Genomic DNA, 21,180 nt, shown 5'->3' with positions numbered 1-21,180 from the left:
AGTTGTCCAGCATGGGCAAATTGAGATCTCAACATGTAGTTTTAGTTTATTTTCCAGCGGGTGAAGGAATTCATCCTGTCAGCAGTTTGAAAAGAGAGCTTTTCTGTTATTGTGGGAAATACAAATGAATTTTCAGCATTTAAAAAAATCTGAGATTCTTTTGAGTAATATTGAGACAAATCTGCCATGCTTTTATAAATTTGAAAATTGAAAGAGAGGAAATGAATCTTAACAGAATATGATAGCTGGTAACAGTTGTTTGTGATTTGGCAAAAGTTTTCCTTAGTGTTTTTCAAGATTATTGAAGAAATTGAAAGTTAACTTCTTTTAGCAGTAGGGGAAGATATAGTAAACTTTCATTACAAAATCCTGTGTTATATTAATAATATGTCACTTGGTAGATGTTAAGGTCAAGGTGGCCAAATGCCTTTTGCCTTATTTTTTGATTCAGTGTTTTTTTTTTTTTTTTTTTCCTTTCTCTCATGCATGAGGCATGTAGCAAGCAGCATGTGAACAGCATGTCTTGGCAAATTAACATTTTGGTTTTTAGGGTTAAAGTATAGAGAATCCTAGTTGGTTTAAGACTTCACCACTGCAGGGATGGGGTTGATGGTACTCTAGTTACAGACCTAACTAATGCAGAACTCATAAATGATTTGGCTGTGAGGATGGTGGGTAATCACAGGCAGTTATTTTCCTTGTACTTTTTGGGCTGTGTAACATCATTTACTAGGCAAATATAGTGAGAAAAAGATAGACGTTTTTATTTTTCCTTATTGACTTACAGCCTATGAATAGATTCTGTGGTTTCTTTCCCTGTTGAAGACAACATTTTATGTTCCTCAACAATCTCTCAAAAACAACAAACTTGAGTGCCCATCAATATCATAAGATTAGAAACAGTATATAAGGTTTTTTGTTTTTTTTTTCCTAAGGGTAACAACATAGGCTGGCTTGTTTTAGTCAAAAGGATAGTGAAGTGCTTAAACGTCCCTGGGTGTATGCTAAATTAAAGAATATACATTAACCTTGGACTGATTTTTATTAACATCCATCTACCACCACTTGTTGAATGACACCACGAGATTTTACTTATTCTTTTGTTTATATAATAAGAGTTTTTATACAACTGTGAAATGCTGGCCTTGAAGAAAATGATCCTATCCAGATTAATTAATTAAATATATAAAGATTAAATGTTTTATTATATGTTTTATGTATTATTTATATGTTTGGTCATATAATGTTTCTGTTAAATGTGTGTGTGTGTGTGTATCCCTAATAAAAATTTTCATTTTTCAGGCACAATTCAGATTCAGAAGCGTCAGCAGTTAGTCAGAAAGATACATGAAGATGAATTGAATGATATGAAGGATTATCTTTCCCAATGTCAACAGGAACAAGAATCTTTTATAGATTTTAAGGTATGTACTATTAACAAACTTTCTAAGAAAGAATTGTTAGCCAATAATTATTGGATTTTCAGATAAAAGTACAAAGCAGATTAGTGAGGCAATAAATAATATTGTAATAATTGTTGATTCCTTCCTGTGTCCTAGTCACTGCTGTGAGTACCTCACATACAGTACTTCTCTTACTGCTCAACACAGACCTGTGAATTAAGTATTAGCTTCATTTCATAGATGGGAAAGAGGTTCAAAAAGTTAACTTTGTCAAGGTTAGCAATTGGCAAAGCTGAATTTATCTGACTTCAAGGGTGTTATTTCTAGTTACTATAATTAACATTATTTTAAATTAATAGTATTAGAAAACATTGTTATTAACATTATTTTTACAGAACTAGCAAAACATTTTCAGTGAGAAAAAGGAGAGTTTGTAGTCCCTCTCTAAGATCTTTCCTTGATCAAAGGAAATAATCGTGGGTCCTTTTTCTTTGGTTTCTTGTTAGGCCTGATGGAAGAGATAGCATGTTACACTTGCCTACCTAAACTCACCTAACACCAGCAGGACTGTGCTTTCCATAACACCTGTGTGGGTTTATGAGGACCAGTGTAATAGCTGGTCTCCTCTCTGGTTCTTCATAAGAAAGGTGTAGGGCTTGTAGATAAATTCATCGTAAAAAAGTAAACTGTTCCTTTTTCCTTCCATTCCCCCGAATTGCCCTCATAATTTATGTACCCCTTATAGGGTTATGATTATATTTCTTTAGAAGACAGAATCCCACTTGACATCTGGATTGTCTTTTTTGAGGCAGGGATACTGAAGTTATTTGTAAATAGTGTAGTTTTTCCCACCTTGATCAAATGATGTTATAAAAAGAGTAGGCATTTTCGTCTTTACCACCATGGTTTCTGGTTCTGTAGGATGATGTTGGCTTTTAGGAGACTGACCCTACATAGATCTTCCTGAGTCAGTTCTTGGCAGGCCTCTTACTCCATCTATTAAATGTGGTTTGGATTTTGAAGATCTTCATGGGAGGCCTGCCTGGGATTTACTTATCAGGCACTTTAAGATTATGGAGTTTACTGAATGCAGAATATATCCTCCAGTCATTCTGTGGTCCCTTGTGCTCTTGCATTTAAAGATAATGCTACATTAGTCTGTACTACTTCATGGTCCGCTTCTGTTGGATACATGAAACTTGTTTCCTTTTATATATGGAGAGTAGATGAAATGATTATAATGAAATTAAAAAAAACAACATTTCTTTAGAGAGAGGCAGAGAGTATGAGCAGGGTGGGGGGCAAAGGGTGAGGGAGAGAGAGATTCCCAAGCAGGCTCCAGTCTCTGCCCCAACTCAAGGCTTAATCTCAGGACCCCGAGATCATGACCTGAGCCGAAATCTAATTGGATACTTAACCAACTGAGCCACCGAGGCACCCCTGATTATTATGAAATTTTAAATTTTAATTTGTTCTTTAAAGAGTAATGAACCAGATAGTGAACCATCCATTTCAGGTAGTTATTTTTCAAGTGGAAATACTGTCATTCTTCTAAAGGACATTTTTCTTTTGTTTCTGTATATCTGATTTTCTGGTCTGATTCAAATGGGATAATGGTAATGTCTTAAATTAAGCAAAATTTTATCATTTGCTGATTTATCTATAAGGTATTTTAACTGACTGGATAATGCCTATAGCTATTAGCCTGTTTAATCATGTTTTTGTGAAATTTTGTTACTAATACATATATTGAAAAAGATATTCAAGGCTACTTTGAAATGCAGCAAAATATCGTAAACCTAATTGAACATGCTTTCCTCTCTTTCAAGGGTGCTGACTTCAGAGTTATATTGCTAATGTGGTGATAGTCTCTTCAGAAGATGATTTGAAATCAGAGAAATTAGTTATAAATGTTGCTAGGATTCAGTCCTCTAAGAAGTGCCGAGAGAACTAGGAGGACTTACCTGAACTTACTTTGGGATGTTAATTTGCACAGGGTGTAGATATTTCATATAGGACTAAGATTGTTGAAATGTTTTCCTTTCAAAGAGTGCAGAGAATATAAGTAGAATTTTTTAAATCCTCAAGTCATCTCTAGCTATAATTTTCCCTTTTATAAAAGATCATCTCCTTCACCAAGGGTCAGAGAAGCCTTTAGTCCTGCCTAAATTCTCTTTAGGAGACTTCTCGGGAGAGATTGGAGTTCTATAGTCCAAACATAGACCGGTCTCCTTTTCTCCTGACTTGTAGGTAGGCCGAGAAACCATTAGGCTTTCGTATGATTATGGGAAATAATCAATAGTCACTAATAAACACCAATGAGAAGTATCCCTAGCTCCATTTTTAGAAATCTTACTAGGGATAAACCAGGCTCTAGCTCATCTTTTTCAGTCTTTAAATTCTTCCAGTGTGTTATGTTATTATTTTGATATAGCTCTGTGCTGTGCATTCTTGCATATGAACCTTGTATTTTCTGATTTTTATGTATTGAAATACATATATATGTATAAATATATATACTGCATAAAAGATAGTCTGCAGAAAAAGATACTAAAAATTTTATGAGTATTGGTTACCTAGGGTTATGTTTGAAAGATTTGAATTGAGCTTTTAAATAAAGCATTTGACATTTTTCTTCTCTTTCAAAAAACTTAGTCTTTGAAGGAAAATCTTGCAAGATGTTGGGCCCTTACTGAAGAAGAGAAGATGTCATTTGAAACTCAGAAAAAGAACCTTGATACAGAAAATCAGTATTTAAGAATATCTCTGGAGAAGGAAGAAAAAGCCTTATCTTTATTACAGGAAGAGTTAAGGAAACTAAGAGAACAGATTAGGATATTGGAAGATAAAGGAACAGGTACTGAATTAGTTACAGAAAATCAGAAACTTAAGCAGCATCTGGAAGAAGAAAAGCTGAAGACACACAGCTTCCTTAATCAGAGGGAAACTCTTTTGGCAGAAGCAAAGATTCTAAGGACGGAACTGGAGAGAGAACGACTGGTAACTATGGCTTTAAAGGTGGAACTCCAGCAGTTAAGCTCCAGTGAGTCATATGGCAACCGAGACTCTCCCAATGTATTGACTGAAAAAAAGGAAATAGAAGTCCTACGGGAAAGACTCACTGAGCTGGAGCAGAAGCTAAACTTTGAACAGCAGCGTTCTGATTTGTGGGAAAGACTATATATTGAGGCAAAAGATCAAAATGCAAAACAAGAAACCGATGGAAAAAAGAAAGGGAGCAGAGGAAACCACAGGGCTAAAAATAAATCAAAGGAAACATTTTTGGGTTCAGTTAAGGAAACATTTGATGCCATGAAGAATTCTACCAAGGAGTTTGTGAGGCATCATAAAGAAAAAATTAAACAGGCTAAAGAAGCTGTGAAAGAAAATCTGAAAAAATTTTCAGATTCAGTTAAATCCACTTTCAGGCATTTCAAAGATACCACCAAGAATATCTTCGATGAAAAGGGCAATAAAAGATTTAGTGCCACAAAAGAAGCAGCAGCTAAAAAATCAACAGTCTTTAGTGAATATTTACACCCACAGTATAAGGCACGTACACAAAACCAGAATAAAGGCCCTACTACGCAAAGAGAGGGAAGGAAAGAAAAGCCAACTCACTTCGAAGAATTTAGAAAAAATACAAATTCACAGAAGTGCGGTGCTGAGCATGACTGTAGTGAAAATTACGATTCTTTCAGAAAATCTTGTTCTGGTGTATTTGAATGTGCTCAGCAGGAATCCATTAATCTTTTTAATATGAAAATGTTGAATCCTGTAGGGATAGATGAATTTAGACAGTTAATTGAAAGGTATTTATTAGAAAAACTGGATAGTTTTCATCATTGGAAAGAACTTGATCAGTTCATCAATAAGTTTTTCCTAAATGGTGTCTTTATACATGATCAGAAGCTCTTCACTGACTTTGTTAATGATGTTAAAGATTATCTTAAAGACATGAAGGAATATCAAGTAGATAATGATGGAGTGTTTGAGAAGTTGGATGGATATATATATAGACACTTCTTTGGTCACACTCTTTCCCCTCCATATGGACCCAGGTCGGTTTACATAGCACCATGTTATTATAATAGTTTTTGACATTTATAGATTGGGTAGCAATTTTAATCATGTTAACATCTTGGAATGTTAAAGTACTTTTTGTAAAGAAAAAAAGTGCAATTTGTAAAAGTACCTTATTGCCAGAGAATTTAGAATAAATTAAGTTGAAAGATACAATTTTAAGTTAATAGCCATTACAAACTGAAAATTTCATATAATTAGTTTGACTTGAGCAAATGGTTAAATTTCTGCCTTAAAAATGAGTTAAGGATATGTAAATCCTATTTTAGCTTCTTGTTTCTTTTCATTCTAGTTTATATGAAAAGATAATCATCTAAAGTGAAATGATTTTTCTTTGGTCTTTTATTTACTCACTTTGGGAAGCTTGGGTGAACAGTACAGAGTTCACTCTGAAATTGGAAGAGCTCATATGTAACAATTTGGATTGGCCCACTTCTTTGTCTATTCCACTTACCAACTAAACTATACTTAATACAGTTATTACACAAGTATTGTTCATAAAGGTAGGGCAACCTTAGTAAGCCACAAGTTATAATGTGTGTGCTTTATATACAGAATTTCTAAAACTAACTATCAATTGCTTATCAGCTTTATATTCTGTAACATGAAACTCGTCTAATCTTCAAATGTTAGCTTCATTTTTTATCTTTGAGTTAGTTATATATGTCTTTTTGAATAAATGTAATGTGTCTATAAAATAATGAGACTGATTCTGGTGTCTTTAGTCTTAACTATATAGTGCCTAAATGAGCAAACCATTGTGAGACTGTCCTGACAAAACATGGAAAATTCTTGCCATCAAGGAACTCACAAGCTTTTGGAGAGTTAGGTAACAGTAAGAAATTAAACAGAGGTATTGGAGGCACATTGCGTGTGGTGGCCTCAGCCCGGAAATGTTTGGGAAAGTTTCAGGAGTGAGGTGGTCTTTGAACTAAACTTCTTTAAACTGGTTATTGAAGGAGGAATGAGAATTTGCTAAGCAGAGCAGGACATTCTACTCAAAGAGAACTATATTTGGAGATACGAAGACACGCCACTTTAAGGAGGCAAGGTAGTGCTGGGGTATGAAAAGATACAGATCTTTCGTGAAGATCTGAAGGATCTATTTTTATGCTAAAAGACTTGTCTCATTGCATTTTGGATCACTAGCAACAGCCTGAAGTGTTGGTTGGAAAGAGTGAAGTTAAAAGCTAGACAGTGGTCTTTGAAAAACTACAGACATGAGCTGATGAGTATCTGAACTAGGGTAATAGGAGTGGAAGGAGACAGATTTGAACAATATAAGTAAAGTTGGTGATGTTTCTTGTGAAAGAGAAGTAGAAAGTAACAATACCAGATTTCTGCTTTGGGTCACTAGTTGGATATTGGCATCACTAAGATAGGGATACCAGGGGTTTTGGGTGAGGGGAATTAGAAATGAGAATTATGCCTGTAGGTATCTGTTGATAGCCAAGTTGAAAGAATTAGTTGGCCATTAGTTATAGCTAGTCCTTCTAGCCCAGATAGTGTGTGTGTGTGTGTGTGTGTGTGTGTGTAGATCGTCTAGGCTGGGGTTGTTTTTTTCAGACTCCTGGGGCACACTAACACATATGGGGTTGTAGATAAAGAAGGCTTGAGAATACTGAAATGTGGTGGCAAGAAAATCCAAAAATCATCTCAAGTGAAAGGAGTATATATACATGTCTCAAATGCTTTAAACAAAGAAGAGACTGGATTTCATGGTTGGTGAATTGGGTGGCCGTGAATGGCGTTATGGACTGTTTCAGTGAAGTAGTGACAGAAGTAGCCTGATCATATGGAGTTTGAGGAAGCAGTAGATACACACCTTGGGCTGTGGCTATAGAAAAAGAAACTTCCTTTAGTTTGTAAGAGATGTATACGTATTCTTCAGTTTGTAAGAGATCTGTACATACATGTAAGGGATGAAGCCACTGGGAAGAGATTGATTTTGAACTAGAGGAGAAAAAATGGAAACACATCTCATTATTTTATTGTCACATTTCTATTTATCTGTTGAGTATTTCCCCTTTTTGCCACTACAGTATGCTTGTATTTTTTTTCTGTAGGATGAAAGTATAATACTGAATCTTTTTGGTATGGTTGTGTTAGGATTATACTTCAGGTTAATTTAACATCCTTTTGCAGAGTGTTCAGACAATAGATTAATGGAGAAAAACATTAAGATTGTGTCTTGTTTAAATTTAACTCTAACATAGATGAAAAATGTGTTTACTGCTTTCAGTCGACCAGATAAAAAGCAACGTATGGTAAATATTGAAAACTCCAGGCATCGAAAACAAGAGCAGAAGCACCCTCAGCCACAACCTTATAAAAGGGAAGGTAAATGGCATAAATATGGTCGCACTAATGGAAGACACATGGCAAATCTTGAAATAGAATTGGGGCAGTTACCTTTTGACCCTAAATACTGATCATCATGATTAAGTTAAATTAGAAAATGGTAACAGAAACATGGATGCTTTCTACAATGTTTGGTGTTGAAACTAAAATGAAATTACCGAGATAATGTCTTTCTGTCATTTCTAAGTATCAGTTTGATGACTTTATTACTCAGAAGCATCAAGTAAAAGCTTACTAACTTGCATTTTCCTTGTAGTTTAGCTTTGCTGAACTTTTTTTTGGCACTGGAAATGTTCAACTGTAGTTTTAAGGAAGCTGGGCATGCAACAGATTTTGTGCATGAAATGTCTTCCTTTCAGTGTATGAGCTTAAAGCAAGCTCAAATCATATGACAAAGTGTAATTAACACTGACATTTGTGTTAAATTTGCAGTAGAGCTTGAAAAAAGTACATTGTGATGGAATTTCATCTTTAACATTTTATAATCTTACACTTGCTTCTTGTCTTTTTGTGGGTTCAAGAGCCCGTTGACTTGTGAAGAATATGCTGCCTTCCTATGAGCTTGCTGACTTGTTCTCTTGTGAAATTTCTTGCACATCTGAATATTGTGGGAGAAACAATAAAACTACACCATGAGGAAAACTAAAGGTCTTTATTTAAAATCTGGCATTTGTATTAATATTTTTATACTTTGTGATATTTATTCATACATTTCCTCAGTAGTGATATTTGGTAAAGCAATTCCAGTGGTTTTTCGCTAGTTCCACGAATCTTACCCAGTGTTTACAGGCATATTTATGCAGCATCTGAATATCTCTACCCAGCAATGTCTGTTGCTTTAGGAAAGATTTTTTTTTAAAGATTTTATTTATTTATTTGACAAAGAGACAGCAAGAGAGGGAACACAGCAGGGGGAGTGGGAGAAGGAGAAGCAGGCTTCCCAGCAGAGCCTGGAGCCCAATGTGGGGCTCAATCCCAGGACCCTGGGATCATGACCTGAGCCGAAGGGTGCCACTTAACATCTGAGCTACCCAGGCACCGCTTTAGGAAAGATTTAAACACAGTTCAACTTCATCTTCTGTTGAGTGTCCCTTTTAATTTCCGTTCATAGACATATATGTGACTTCCGGTTCGACCTTCTGGCAAGTGAGTGTGGAAGAACACAGCAGTTCTCTCATAGTTGCTTGAAATTAGGAAAGTGCTTATTTCCTAGAAGTAAATAAATGTTTAAGTAAATAAAGGCTACATTTTCTGAGTACTGTTTCAAGAACTTTAGAATGACCTGATTTGCGCCTCTACCACTTTTTTCTTAATAAAACTATAGTTTCTTTTTTAATTAATTAATTTTAGAGAGTGAGAGAGTATGCAAGCAGATGGGTGCGCAGAGGGAGAGGGAAAGAGAATCTTAAGCAGACTCTGCACTCACCACAGGGCCCAACACGGGGCTCAGTCTCATGACTCTGGGATCATAACCGTGAGATCATGGCCTGAGCCGAAACCAAGAATCTGACACTTAGGGGCGCCTGGGTAGCTCAGTGGATTAAGCCGCTGCCTTCAGCTCAGGTCATGATCTCAGAGTCCTGGGATCGAGCCCCGCATCGGGCTCTCTGCTCCGCGGGGAGCCTGCTTCCTCCTCTCTCTCTGCCTGCCTCTCTGCCTACTTGTGATCTCTCTCTCTGTCAAATAAATAAATAAAATCTTTAAAAAAAAAAAAAAGAATCTGACACTTAACCAACTGTGCCACCCAGGTGTCCCAAAGCAATATAATTTCTTAATAAAAGAATTAACTCATGGTAAGTAACATATATATCTTGATAGTTATAGAACTGGGATGGATTTTGACCAGAGGAAAGAACCAATTACCATAAATATGGGGCTTGAAAGAGACCATAAAAAAGTTGTCTGTTTACCCGAGTGCTAAGCCAGAGGTGAAATAGTGAGTTTTCCCCTTTTTCATATTTCTTTACCTCCTCTAAAATGCTGAAGATGATCAAGTGAGTAGGCAATGTTGAATCATTGTGAAACTCTTTATCTAGCCAGTTTAAGGGATTCAGATAAAATATATCCGCTTCGTCAAGGTACTGACTTTTTCCAGTCAGGTCTGGGGGACATTGGAGAAATCTCATTGGAAGTGGGTAGTGGACATGGCTGTGAAGAGAAAGTTACCATAATAGTTACAAGAAGTTAAAAAGGGTGAAAGTTTTCCAATTACTCTCAAGACCTATCATGTTCACATAACAAAATGTGAAGCCTAAATCTCCGCTGGGTACCATTAAGGTGAAGAAGCAAGACTTTGATGTAGTTTTCTCAAAGATGGACAATAGGATTGTTATACCATGTGCCTGTGCAGCAGCAGCATAACCTTCAAATCCAAACTAAAGCATGAAACTCCATTTCAAGGTGGAATAGTAAGTCATCAGTGTGGGAGACTTTGAATTCTCCAACATCAGTATGCTTTTCCAGGAATGGAAGGGGCCTTTGGGATGAAGTGGATGACTTCTTAAGAGAACAATTCCCCATGGGCTTAACTGGCAAGGTAGAAAACTTCATGAACAAGAAAGGATTCTTGCTCTCTTCCCTTTCACATCCTTAAATAAGTTGTTCCTGTGTGGGGTTTTTGTTGTTGTTGTTCTGTATTTATATAAATAAGATTTAGTAATAGAGAGCAACATGTATTCACCGATTAATGGTTTTATTGTGGCACAGAAAAACTAGACTGTGTAAAAAAGATGAATTGATGAATTATGACAACTTAAGCCAGTTACTTGGGCCCTGCAAAAGCCATGTTCGTAATTGCCTAAGGAAAAATAAACACGTGATAAAGGTTTATGTTATCTATGAACTGCATACAAAGTAAATTTACAGAAGACCTAACACTTCATGACTTGTATAATTTAGGAGAGGAAGGTCTTGCTTCAGGGAGAAAACCAAAACAAGATGAGAAAAGTTGTAAGCCTTCTACTCTGAAGCAAGCACGCTGAAGGAAACTTTTTTTGCTCCACTGTGCAGTTTGAAAAATATAAGAGGAGAACTTGGTGAACTACGCAGAACCTAAGATATCAACTATACAACCATGTATGGAAAGCATCTCTATGCCTCTAGAATTCCTGTTCTCTGCAGTGTTACTGCTAATGTGAACACAGAGAGAGTGAATATCCCACTCTCAGCTCTAATCTTTTAGGTGAACCTCAATTTGAAGGGATACTTGGGTCTTACATCTAACCTGTGGCTTTTGCTAGGCAGTCCCATCTTTCTAATTATGTATTAATGATTGGCATTAATGATTCAGTTGAGTATTGCAAAAGTGTTAAATTATCTTAATATCAGCTTTGATAGCTGACTTAATAATGTGCACATGGAAAATTAACTTCAGACTGTTTAAAGCCAGGCTAAGTAGATGTAGAGCTTTTTAAAGGAAAGCAATTTGCTTTACCCATGTTCTGTTAGTAGGCAACTGGAAGCATAGGCCCAAATGGATTTCTTTTTAAATGTCCTGCATAGTTAAGGCAGTTTTTGTGTTGCATTTCTCAGAAATATGTAATTCAGGCATTAAAATATCATCTAATTGAATTTCCTAATTTTTATAGGTGAGACAACTAATATAAAGAGAGATTTAAAAAGACTACTATAAGACCAGGGCAGCAGTCCAGCAGTAAATCTGAAGTAGAATATAGTGTTTTGAGATTAATTCAAAATTTTAAAAATAGAAGATGTATTACAAAGATTTATAGTAAGCTCAATGATAATTTCTTTTACTATGGTTACCTTCAAATGACCTACAAAATATATTACATTTAAAGTAAATCATTTAAATATGTCACATTTTAAAAATAAAGCTTATTTAAAAGTAGTATATGATTTTCATTGACAGTTTAAATGGCTTTTAAAATTCAGTGAATATGGATAAAGTTTCAGATATCTTAGTCATTTGATCAGTTATCAAGTAAACTCAGGAATCTGAAAGGAATTTTAAAGTAATTTCATTTTCTTAATAGCATGTAGTAGAACAACTTCTATTACCTATAATAAGGAGTAGAGTGGCAAGGCATCATTATAAATACTGAAGCTGCAGATTTATTTGGTTTATTGTAACAGAGTTCTTGAACATGAGTCATGACATCAAGAGTACCTCGTTGATGAACTAAACCAGTATAGAGGGCAAGGAGCATATTCGATAAAAACAGGAAGCTGAGAGCTGGTTTCTTCCATGTTTTCAGGTGGTTTAGTGAGTACCCTGTATGAAGACAGACATGAACCATAATACTGGCATTCTTGCTTTAGGATAGCTAAGCAAATGTTAACTGCAAATACATTTGTAAACCTTAATGGAAGTAGCACAAATTGAAATAATGTCATGGACAAATAAGAAATAAGCAATAGGTCATCTTTATAATTTCTCTATTCTCTGTCATTATCCTCAGATCTCTACATTTTTCTTGAAAAAAAAATGGATAATGGAAAAAGAATGGCTAGGGAGTCCAACAGACCCAGATTTGAATTCTAACTCTGGCATAGGTGTCTTCTTTTACTTTGCTGAACATTATTTTCCTCATCTGCAAATGGGGTAACAGTAACTTTTCCAAGTATTAGGAAAAAACGTACGTCCAGTGCTTGTCCTGGTACATAGTTCATTTGTCTGTCTCTTCTCTTTAATCTCCCAAGTGCTAACAATGGATTGTGTACATATGCCTATGTGTACATATGTACACATTCTCAGAGGACACTCTGAGAATACAGCACTGGGAGAAAATACACCACTGGGAGATTTTCAGTAGTTACTGTACGTATGGTGGAATGGGTATCTTTTTCTGAAAGAAGTATGTCTTTTCTTTCACTATAGTGTTGGGCAATTTGGAGACGTTGAACAATTTATTTTTAAATTTGTAAAAGTAATTCTTGCATGTGGCAAAAAACCCAAGCAGAATAGAATAAATGAAAAGTAAAAGTCTCCCATCCCCTTCCTATAGTCCTCCTCCCCAGCAGTAGCCACTGATAATGAGCATATAAGTATCTGTTGAAAATACCCTTAAAAAAACAGGCCTTTGCATTGGAAAAGAATAAGCTTATTAATGAACTTGACATTTTGTTCATACTCCACGTACACTGTCTTCATGGAATTAGATAATTGGTCTTTTGGAATTTGGGTATCCAGGATCCAGTCTGTGGCTTGCCTGAAATTTTAGCACTAATTCCCACCAGGGCTAAGGCACTGTTTTCCATGATCACCTAATTGACTGCTTCAGCTGTTTTAGGTTGGCTCAATCACTGAAAATAACTGAACATGAATAAAATTAATTTTGAACTGTTCCCATTTAAGGACACTAACATGAAGTGGGCCTAGGCCTATTTCAAAAACAGGAGTAAATTAAGACCTGTAATTTACTTGAATCACATCTAGTACTTCACATTAACTGAAGACACTCATTCCTTCAACTTACCATTGTCATAAATTAAGAAGTGTATATTAACATTCAGTTTAGGAAAAACTAAAGATACCTTTTGATGTACACTTAAATATATCTTAATTAGGTATGGTGCCTTTATCACTTTTATTTCTATTCATTGCTTTGAAGATTATAAATAATATATTGTACATAAATCATATCTAATTGAAAATAATAAAATAACTTCATCTATTCCAAGACATCTGATACTTGCCACTTACTTGATAGCCAAACCAAATTTGGCCAAGAAATCTTAGAATTTCGTTCCTCTAGGAACTGTTTCAGATAACATTACCTATAGTTCATTCTATTCATTAATTGGAATATCACACATCTCTCTCATTACTACTACTTGAAATAGCTGATTAGCCAAAGCACATTCTAAAAAGTGTGGTAAAAATGTAGGAAGATCAAGAAAACTAAACCTACATGTACAATATATCTAAATTTATGTTTACTATGGTAAAATAAGGAACCTACTAAAGTTTGAGAACTAGGATTAGTTTTTATTAGAATTGAAATATGATTCTAGGAGTTCTCTTATCTGTAATAATGCTAGTCACAGAACTAATAGACCAGCAAGCTTAAGAGCTGTGCTTTCTTGGGTAGATGGGAAAAAACTAAATATACCTAGTGGCCTCAGATTACAAAAAGCTACATTAAAGCCTATCCTGGAAAGGCACTTTAGAAGACAACTTGCCCTAAGGAATATTCAAATGAAGCGTAACCTCTTCAGGTTGCATTTGTGAAATGTTCACTCAACAGTCTTTTCACTCACTAAATGTTCCTTGAAAGCTTTTCAAAAAATGGGCATTAGGGATACAATGGTATGGTGACTGATCTAAAACTAAAGTGCATGCTGGTAAAGGCTGTAAAAATGGCATTTTGGGTAGAATGCTGGAAGAAAACGTGCTTGTATTTCCAGCTGGTTCAGTACAAAGGAGTCTTAAATTAGGTAATGCTTCTATTTTATATTTTTTTTGTGGTGATACTAGGATGGATCTTTTCAGAGAGAACTGAATCTCCCTATTATTTGGGGGAAAAATACACAGAAAATGCTGGGAAGAGAAGGAAAGAAGGAACAGTTGAACTGACTTGGATTTGAAGACTTCCAGGGTTTTCAAACTGTCTGACATTGAACATTCTCCAGAGAACTGCAGAAACTGGAGCTGTTAAAGGGAGAGTTGGAAATACAGCTGCAGTGCTAGTCTGCGGCACAAGAGAAGCTTAGGATTCACAGTTTATTTACAGGGAAGCAGTATGGTTTCTTCTGTATTTAAAAAAGGTAACAAGACCCTGTAGCTGCTGTCTACTAAGTCTACATAACTGTACGGACAAATAATAATGCAGATGCCATTCTCACTGCAAGGATCCATCCTAGAATGAGCAAGCTTCAGAGTGGGATAGGCAGCACACTGTAATGTAAGCATCATCTAACCTGAAATGTGAGAGCCCTCTCCCAGTTATTGAAGATTCTGTGAACACAAGTTTTCTTCTGTTCTGTAAACCACTTAGGGAGATCTTTTGGCCTCATGTAATTTCCAAGAGAACAAAGACTTTGTATGAACCTCGGTGACTACCTGTCCGAATTCAGATACCTTCACTTCACATACAGTCGTCCTCCCTTCTCTGCAGGGATACATTCCAAGACCCCTGCGGGATGCCAGTAGTACAGAACCCTCTGCTCTTTTCCTATACACACCTCTGATGAAGTTTAAGTTACAAACTAGGCATGGTAACAGCTAATAGTAATAGCTATTATTACTATTAGCTACTATTACTATTATTATTAATAGTTACAATTGTAACAGTAGGCTGTAATAAAAGTTAAAAGAGAAAAAGAAAAATAAAAAAAAAAGTTAAAAGAATGTGGTCACAAAATTTCTTATTGTACTGTAGCCATCTTCCTTGTGATGATATGAGATGATAAAATGTCTATGTGACAAGATGAAGTATGGCAAATGACGGAGGCATTGTGATGTGGTGGTGGGCTACTCCTGACCAGAGGATAGGTCAGAAAGGGGATCATTTGCTTCTGGATCTTGGTTGGTGCAGGTTACTAAAATTGTGGAAAATGAGGACTGAATAAGGGCATGCTACCATAGTAACTCTAACTCAAGCTAAATAACGTCCCAGAATATTTAATTTGCTCCTGTTACCTATGCCAACAAAAAGATACATAAAAGAGGAAGTTGTTAGGAATTTATAAGGCTGATAATTATCTCTGGGAAATGGAACCAGATGATTAGAGGATGACACTATAGGGTTTTTTCTTTTTATACCAGGAGTTTATTTTTGTAACACACTGGGTTCTTATCCAATCACTATCAGATCACTGTTAAAGTTTTAAATCCATCATGTCCCAGCTGACTCTTCTCCAGGATAAAATCTAAAAACGTGAGTATATGAGAAGGCCCTGAGTATATGAGATATGAGTTGGTTCCTTCTTTACTCAGCCATATCTCCTAATCATCCTATGATTTCTCTTGATACACACAGTTACTTTTTAAGTTTTGGATAATTCCTGATACAACGTATTTTAAGCAAGGGCTGATGAGTTCCTTCTTACCAAGGTAAAGTTCATTGGAACCGAGGGGATGCGAAAGCTAAGGGCTGTACATTACTGATCCCATCAAACACCGGGGTAGGAAGGATGCACCCTTGTTTTGACAAGACTTAACAGAAAATCCAATCTAAAAGCCCAAGAAAATGATCTCTCCCAAGTTCTACCAATCAGAGACGTTTCTCTGGGAAAGCTGTTCAGTTAACTTAAATTCAGCGTTTACATGAAAAGAAAAAAAAGGTGGTTTAATTCTGTGATGGAACATACAGGAGAATGGGCCTGGGAAAGAGAAACTTGGAACTATTAACGAACAGTAAGGAGAATATTGGGCACAGAGATATCAGGAAGAATTTTATGTTGCTACTTTGCTAAAGAAATAAAGCTATTTTCATGTAAGTCCTAAGAAATGCCCAAAACAAAGATGTTTAAGGGCATTATTAGCATTTTATGTAAAGAGATAAATTATCAAAATAACCACCTAAAAAAGTGTAAGTGCCTCTGAAGAGAGGAATTGGAAGGAGGGCAGGGAACCATTGTTTTTTTTTTTTTTAAACAAACGTATGGAATGGCTTTTGAAATAACGTGCATGTGCAGTTTTGATAAAACAATTAGCGTATGGAGAAACAGACTAGCAAGTCTGTTGTTGGCCACTGTGATAAAAACAGATGAAGCAGATACCCAACCTAAAATTAGTAGCAGGTGTTGGAAACCTCATCAGCACAAATTACAAGAGGTTCAACTAAAAATATCAATGTTACTAGACCAATGGCACCTTTCTTTTACAGGTAAGGAAACAGGCACAAGGTTATACAGTTCACTAAGGATCAGAGCCAATTACAGAAGTTATGTTTCTCAGAGTTAGTCCTGTTCTGGATAGAACTGAGGGAAATTCAAATTAGGCAAGAGAAGTTACTATAGATTGAAAAAAATGACTGCAACTATCCCTCTTCATGTCCAATCCCTACCTGAGCCTGAAGTTTCTTTCTCATCTCTTGAATCTGGTCTGGCTTTGCGACTTACTTTGACCAAAAAGAATGTGGTAGAAGTGACAGTGAGCCAAATACATAGTAAGTTTTAAGCCACTGAGTTTTAAGGTGGCTATTATAAAGAAACTGCTGACTGAGTTAATGTTTATCTAAAAATCAGGTTAAAACAGGCCAAAAAAGAATAAAAACTGAGATTTGAGGTACAGTATAACTCAAGATTTCATGTAGTTAGAAAAGACACAAATTAGGCCATTTAGAACAATTCTGAAAAGAGCTCTTGTCTGACATTGTTCCTGAACATCCAAAGATTAATGTCCCGGTGAGCTCACTATGGACTCTTAGCAGGAATACAAGTCTCTTCAGGTCCAATTCAAGGACCTTAGGTATGTGTCCAAAGGAGGGATCACATTCTTTGAGAAAATGAGGGGTTTGCTAGTTCCCAGTCCTTTAGGGATCCTTCTGAGTGGACAAAAGATGGAACAAAGGCTGATTCTTGTTCATTAGAAGGAGATCCTCTTGAACCCTCATCAGCATTTTATCTCAATCTTTGGAACTGGAAACAAGTTACCAAGAATGTGCCACTTAGGGGCGCCTGGGTGGCTCAGTGGGTTGAGCCTCTGCCTTCAGCTCGGGTCATGATCTCGGGGTCCTGGGATCGAGCCCCGCATCGGGCTCTCTGCTTGTCGGGGAGCCTGCTTCCCCCCCCCCTCTCTCTGCCTGCCTCTCTGCCCACTTCTGATCTCTCTCTGTCAAAATAAATAAAATCTTAAAAAAAAATTAAAAAAAAAAAAAAAAAAAAGAATGTGCCACTTAAAAGATTCATTCTTTTGGACTGGGAATGAGGATTCAGACAACCCAGTCTTTCTCTAAAACACTCTCTAAAGACATCTAAAGACATGGCACAGAAATGGAATGCTAGAAAAACCTTAAATTATAAAAATAGAATGAAACCAAGTTCCTAAACTAACCAAATAACACACACAAATATTTGACCTCTGGACTTGATTTAATTATAACTCAACTCCAGCTCAAGTGGTGGTAAAGAAAAATATTAAATCTGAATCGTGACTCATGAACAGATGTGCAGATTTGCTCTGATGAATCGGCCCACTATTCTTAAGACTTGACAAATAGTTGTTCGATGCCTGTAATTTGTGCCTGCATCTATGAAGTGAGACTATAAAGTCATAACACAAATGAACTTTGGTTTCAGCGATTCAGATGTGTCAAATATTTGGATGTGTGTGTATATACATATATAAGTTACATATGTGTGTTTATAAATTATATATGTATTCGTATATAAATTATGTTTGTATCTCAGTTGAAGAAAGTACATATAGCTGAGATGGTGTATACTTGATCAAAGCTGGCTGCTTCACCCAGTGGGTGGTTTGGTGTTTTGGTTTTTTTTAGGTCAAAAGTTTGATATCATTAACTCCCTAGTTTTTCCCAGCCTCCAGTCTCCGTTGTATACTTATTTCTTCCCTCCCCAGCAGTGATTTTTTTTTTTAATATTTGAGGGAAGCCAAGTCATTTATTCTGAATTAAACTTGAAGTTAATAAAGTTTCAATTCATATTTTTTCCAAACCAACCAATGTAAAAATTCACTTTCTCAAGAGATCAGTGCTATAAGACTCTGTAGAAGTCATATGTAAAAAAAATTATTCCAAAAGACCTAGTGGAAAAAGGGAGAAAAAGCCAAAAATAAAATCAGAGGTGTGGATCACTTTAAAAATTGCGTATGCATTAGAGTGAGTCTTAAAGTGGTAGATGTGTATGAAGAAGCAATAAAAAGTAGTTTCAACAGCTGTAAATATATTTTTCATTCGTCAAATGAAGAATTCCATAGTTTAATCATAAACTTAAAATGCTGTTATAAAATAGACATATTTCATTACTTTAGAATGAAAGATTCCTATAGCCAGAAACACCACCACTGAAAGGTCCTTTGGATATTACATCCTTATGTTTTTATATCACATTTTAGGACATAGGAAAAAGTGTATTTAGGCAGCAAAAAGATTAATGTAGTAGTCTATCTTATAATTAAGGAGCATCTCTCATTTAGCTTAGTTGAAAGCCTATTTTAGTGGTTAAGGAAAATTTATTATCTAAGCTATTTCTACATAAATGCAACTTTTTCTATATTAAACAAAAATACTTACCACAGAACACCATACAGAATGGTAAAACTGGATAGATAAACCTGAATTCTTTGTGGCTCAACATGCTATAATAAAAAAAAGATATTAAGAGAATTAGATGACAATTTGAGAAATAAATATATGTAAAATGAAATATTATTAACAATCTGTTTTTCTAAATACTGAGACTGAATTTCCTGCTTTAGGATGCAGTCTCATTATTTTTTAGTTAAAAGGAGATGATGTGTTAAAAGTAATCCTAATATTTGATGTCAATGTGAAATTCCAAAGTAAAATTACATTCTAAAAAAAAGATTTGTTACCAATCCAATTAAGTCATATTACTCAAATTTGGAATAAAGATACATACATTTTCATTTAAAAATATTTCTCTAGTCCTTCAGTACTTAAAATTTTGGTAGTTTCAAATTTTAAGAGCAAATAAAATTTTTTCAACTCCTTGTAAACAGTGTAATCCTTGTCAAGCAAACTATACATATCAGAAGTATTCATTCTGAGCATCGGCATAATTAGTACCTTGTCTGTCTGCTAAATAATCTCCAGTAATAAATCATAAGAGTTAATACATATTGGCTTACTTTTTGAAGAATTTAATTTAAATTCTTGGTAACATTAAATAAATTAATTATTTGAACAAATAAAATCTTACCTATAAACTAGCAGCGTCCACAGCACAGTTACCAAAAGTATTCGGTACCTCTTTGGGGCCAGAAAGCAGCCATGAATAAAGAAGGGTAAGTGAGTACCCAAGATAGCTGGAAATCCTTGACTAAAGTACCAATGCCATGGATGAGAACCATAAAATGTTCCCAAATTCTGAAGCACGTTAAATTTCAAAAAGTTATACTGAACCAGGGTCCACTGGCATAGTTGATGGAAAGAAAATAGAAATATATTAGTGCCAAGTATGAATCTTTGACATTAGGGAATTTGGCAGAATCTTGAAGTCTAAAAACCAAACAATACTTTATATTAATAATTTTGATTAATTACAACATGAAATCATTCTTTATTCATTTTTAATGTTCTAAGTTTTAATGTGTTGTTAATTTATAAAAAAAACTAGGTTTCTGCAATTCAAGAAATCATGAATAAATGTTCATATGTATTTTGATAATGTAAGTTTTACATACAGTAAATGATAAAGAAGATCCTCAAAATAGGTTTTATATGAGTATATGTTACCCATATTAAAAACTTTATAGTTTATGATATCACACATTAAAATATAAGCCTTGAGAACATTACCTTTTGAATTGTCACCAACAGCAACAACAACAGTTCAGCAACAACAGCAGTTAATAGTAAGTGCTCATTTCTGCCAGGCAATATTGTAAGCATTTACATGCATTATCTCATTTAATCCTTTCTTTTCATAGATAGGATTTCATAAGAATCCTTTCTTATGAAACAGGTACCACAGTTATTTCCAGTTAAGGAAACTTATCCAAGGTCACATAGATAATAACGAAAGCCCCTGGTTTCAAACTGTGGCAACCTGATTCCAGAGTCCCTAAGTGACTTAAAATCAGGGAACTTTAAAACAACCAAAGGCCATAACCAACAGTCGTGACATTAAAATGTCAAATCAAATCCGTGAAGAGAGTATTCTGATTAATTTGGAATTCTTAATGAGTTCAATTAAAGTTTTAAAATTTAACGTTTGTAACAAACCTGACTAAATTGTACAAACTTGACAAAAATGCCACAAAATGGACTCCTTTTAACTTCAACTATGAATAAACAATTCTGTTTTATAGAAAACACAGCAAATTGAATGAAAGGCATATGCCAATAGTTTTTTTTTCAATGTATCCCATAAGATTTTTAAAAAGTGAGTTGCCTGTGTTTCCAAATATTCACAGATTAATAGGTCAGGTTGAGTTTTTAGTGTAATAAATGGTTAGATTAAAAATAGCTATTAGCTTAATGTATTTTTACTTACTTGACCAAAAAAAATACGATCAACTATCAGAGACAAACTCAAAGTGACAAATCTGAAAAACAAAATAGGAGGGTGATTAACACTCTGAACTTACAAAAAATCCAATATTGGCAAATGGCTTTTACAAATGCTTGGCCAACCAAATTCACTTTAAAAATGCCTTACACTTTTGCCAACTAAATATGGATTTACACATTGAAATATCTTTCACTGATAGAAGCTGTAC

General features: G+C 35.1%; 2 protein-coding genes across 6 annotated transcripts in view; one reads left to right on the top strand and one right to left on the bottom strand.

Moving 5' to 3' along the window:
* The window catches only part of CCPG1 (cell cycle progression 1), a 39,303-nt gene extending 31,363 nt beyond the window's left edge, over nt 1-7,940 (top strand). For all 3 annotated transcript variants that reach the window (XM_046007371.1, XM_046007369.1, XM_046007370.1), the window contains 3 exons: nt 1,303-1,424; nt 4,059-5,464; nt 7,729-7,940. In XM_046007371.1, the coding sequence (XP_045863327.1) occupies nt 1,303-1,424; nt 4,059-5,464; nt 7,729-7,918 (1,718 nt within the window). In that variant the 3' untranslated portion in view covers nt 7,919-7,940. The remainder of the gene's footprint in view (nt 1-1,302; nt 1,425-4,058; nt 5,465-7,728) is intronic.
* A 544-nt stretch (nt 7,941-8,484) lies between these two features.
* Nucleotides 8,485-21,180, bottom strand: part of PIGB (phosphatidylinositol glycan anchor biosynthesis class B) — a 40,771-nt gene continuing 28,075 nt past the window's right edge. For all 3 annotated transcript variants that reach the window (XM_046007372.1, XM_046007373.1, XM_046007374.1), the window contains exons 7-12: nt 20,955-21,006; nt 19,659-19,870; nt 19,010-19,074; nt 11,868-12,081; nt 9,815-9,995; nt 8,485-9,056 (exon numbers count right to left, since the gene is read on the bottom strand). In XM_046007372.1, the coding sequence (XP_045863328.1) occupies nt 8,919-9,056; nt 9,815-9,995; nt 11,868-12,081; nt 19,010-19,074; nt 19,659-19,870; nt 20,955-21,006 (862 nt within the window). In that variant the 3' untranslated portion in view covers nt 8,485-8,918. The remainder of the gene's footprint in view (nt 9,057-9,814; nt 9,996-11,867; nt 12,082-19,009; nt 19,075-19,658; nt 19,871-20,954; nt 21,007-21,180) is intronic.

Source organism: Meles meles, chromosome 6, assembly GCF_922984935.1.
Source record: "Meles meles chromosome 6, mMelMel3.1 paternal haplotype, whole genome shotgun sequence".
In the NCBI taxonomy this organism is placed as follows: Eukaryota; Metazoa; Chordata; class Mammalia; order Carnivora; family Mustelidae; genus Meles; species Meles meles.
The sequence above is the reverse complement of the archived record's forward strand: the minus strand, read 5'-3'. Positions and strand labels throughout refer to the sequence as shown.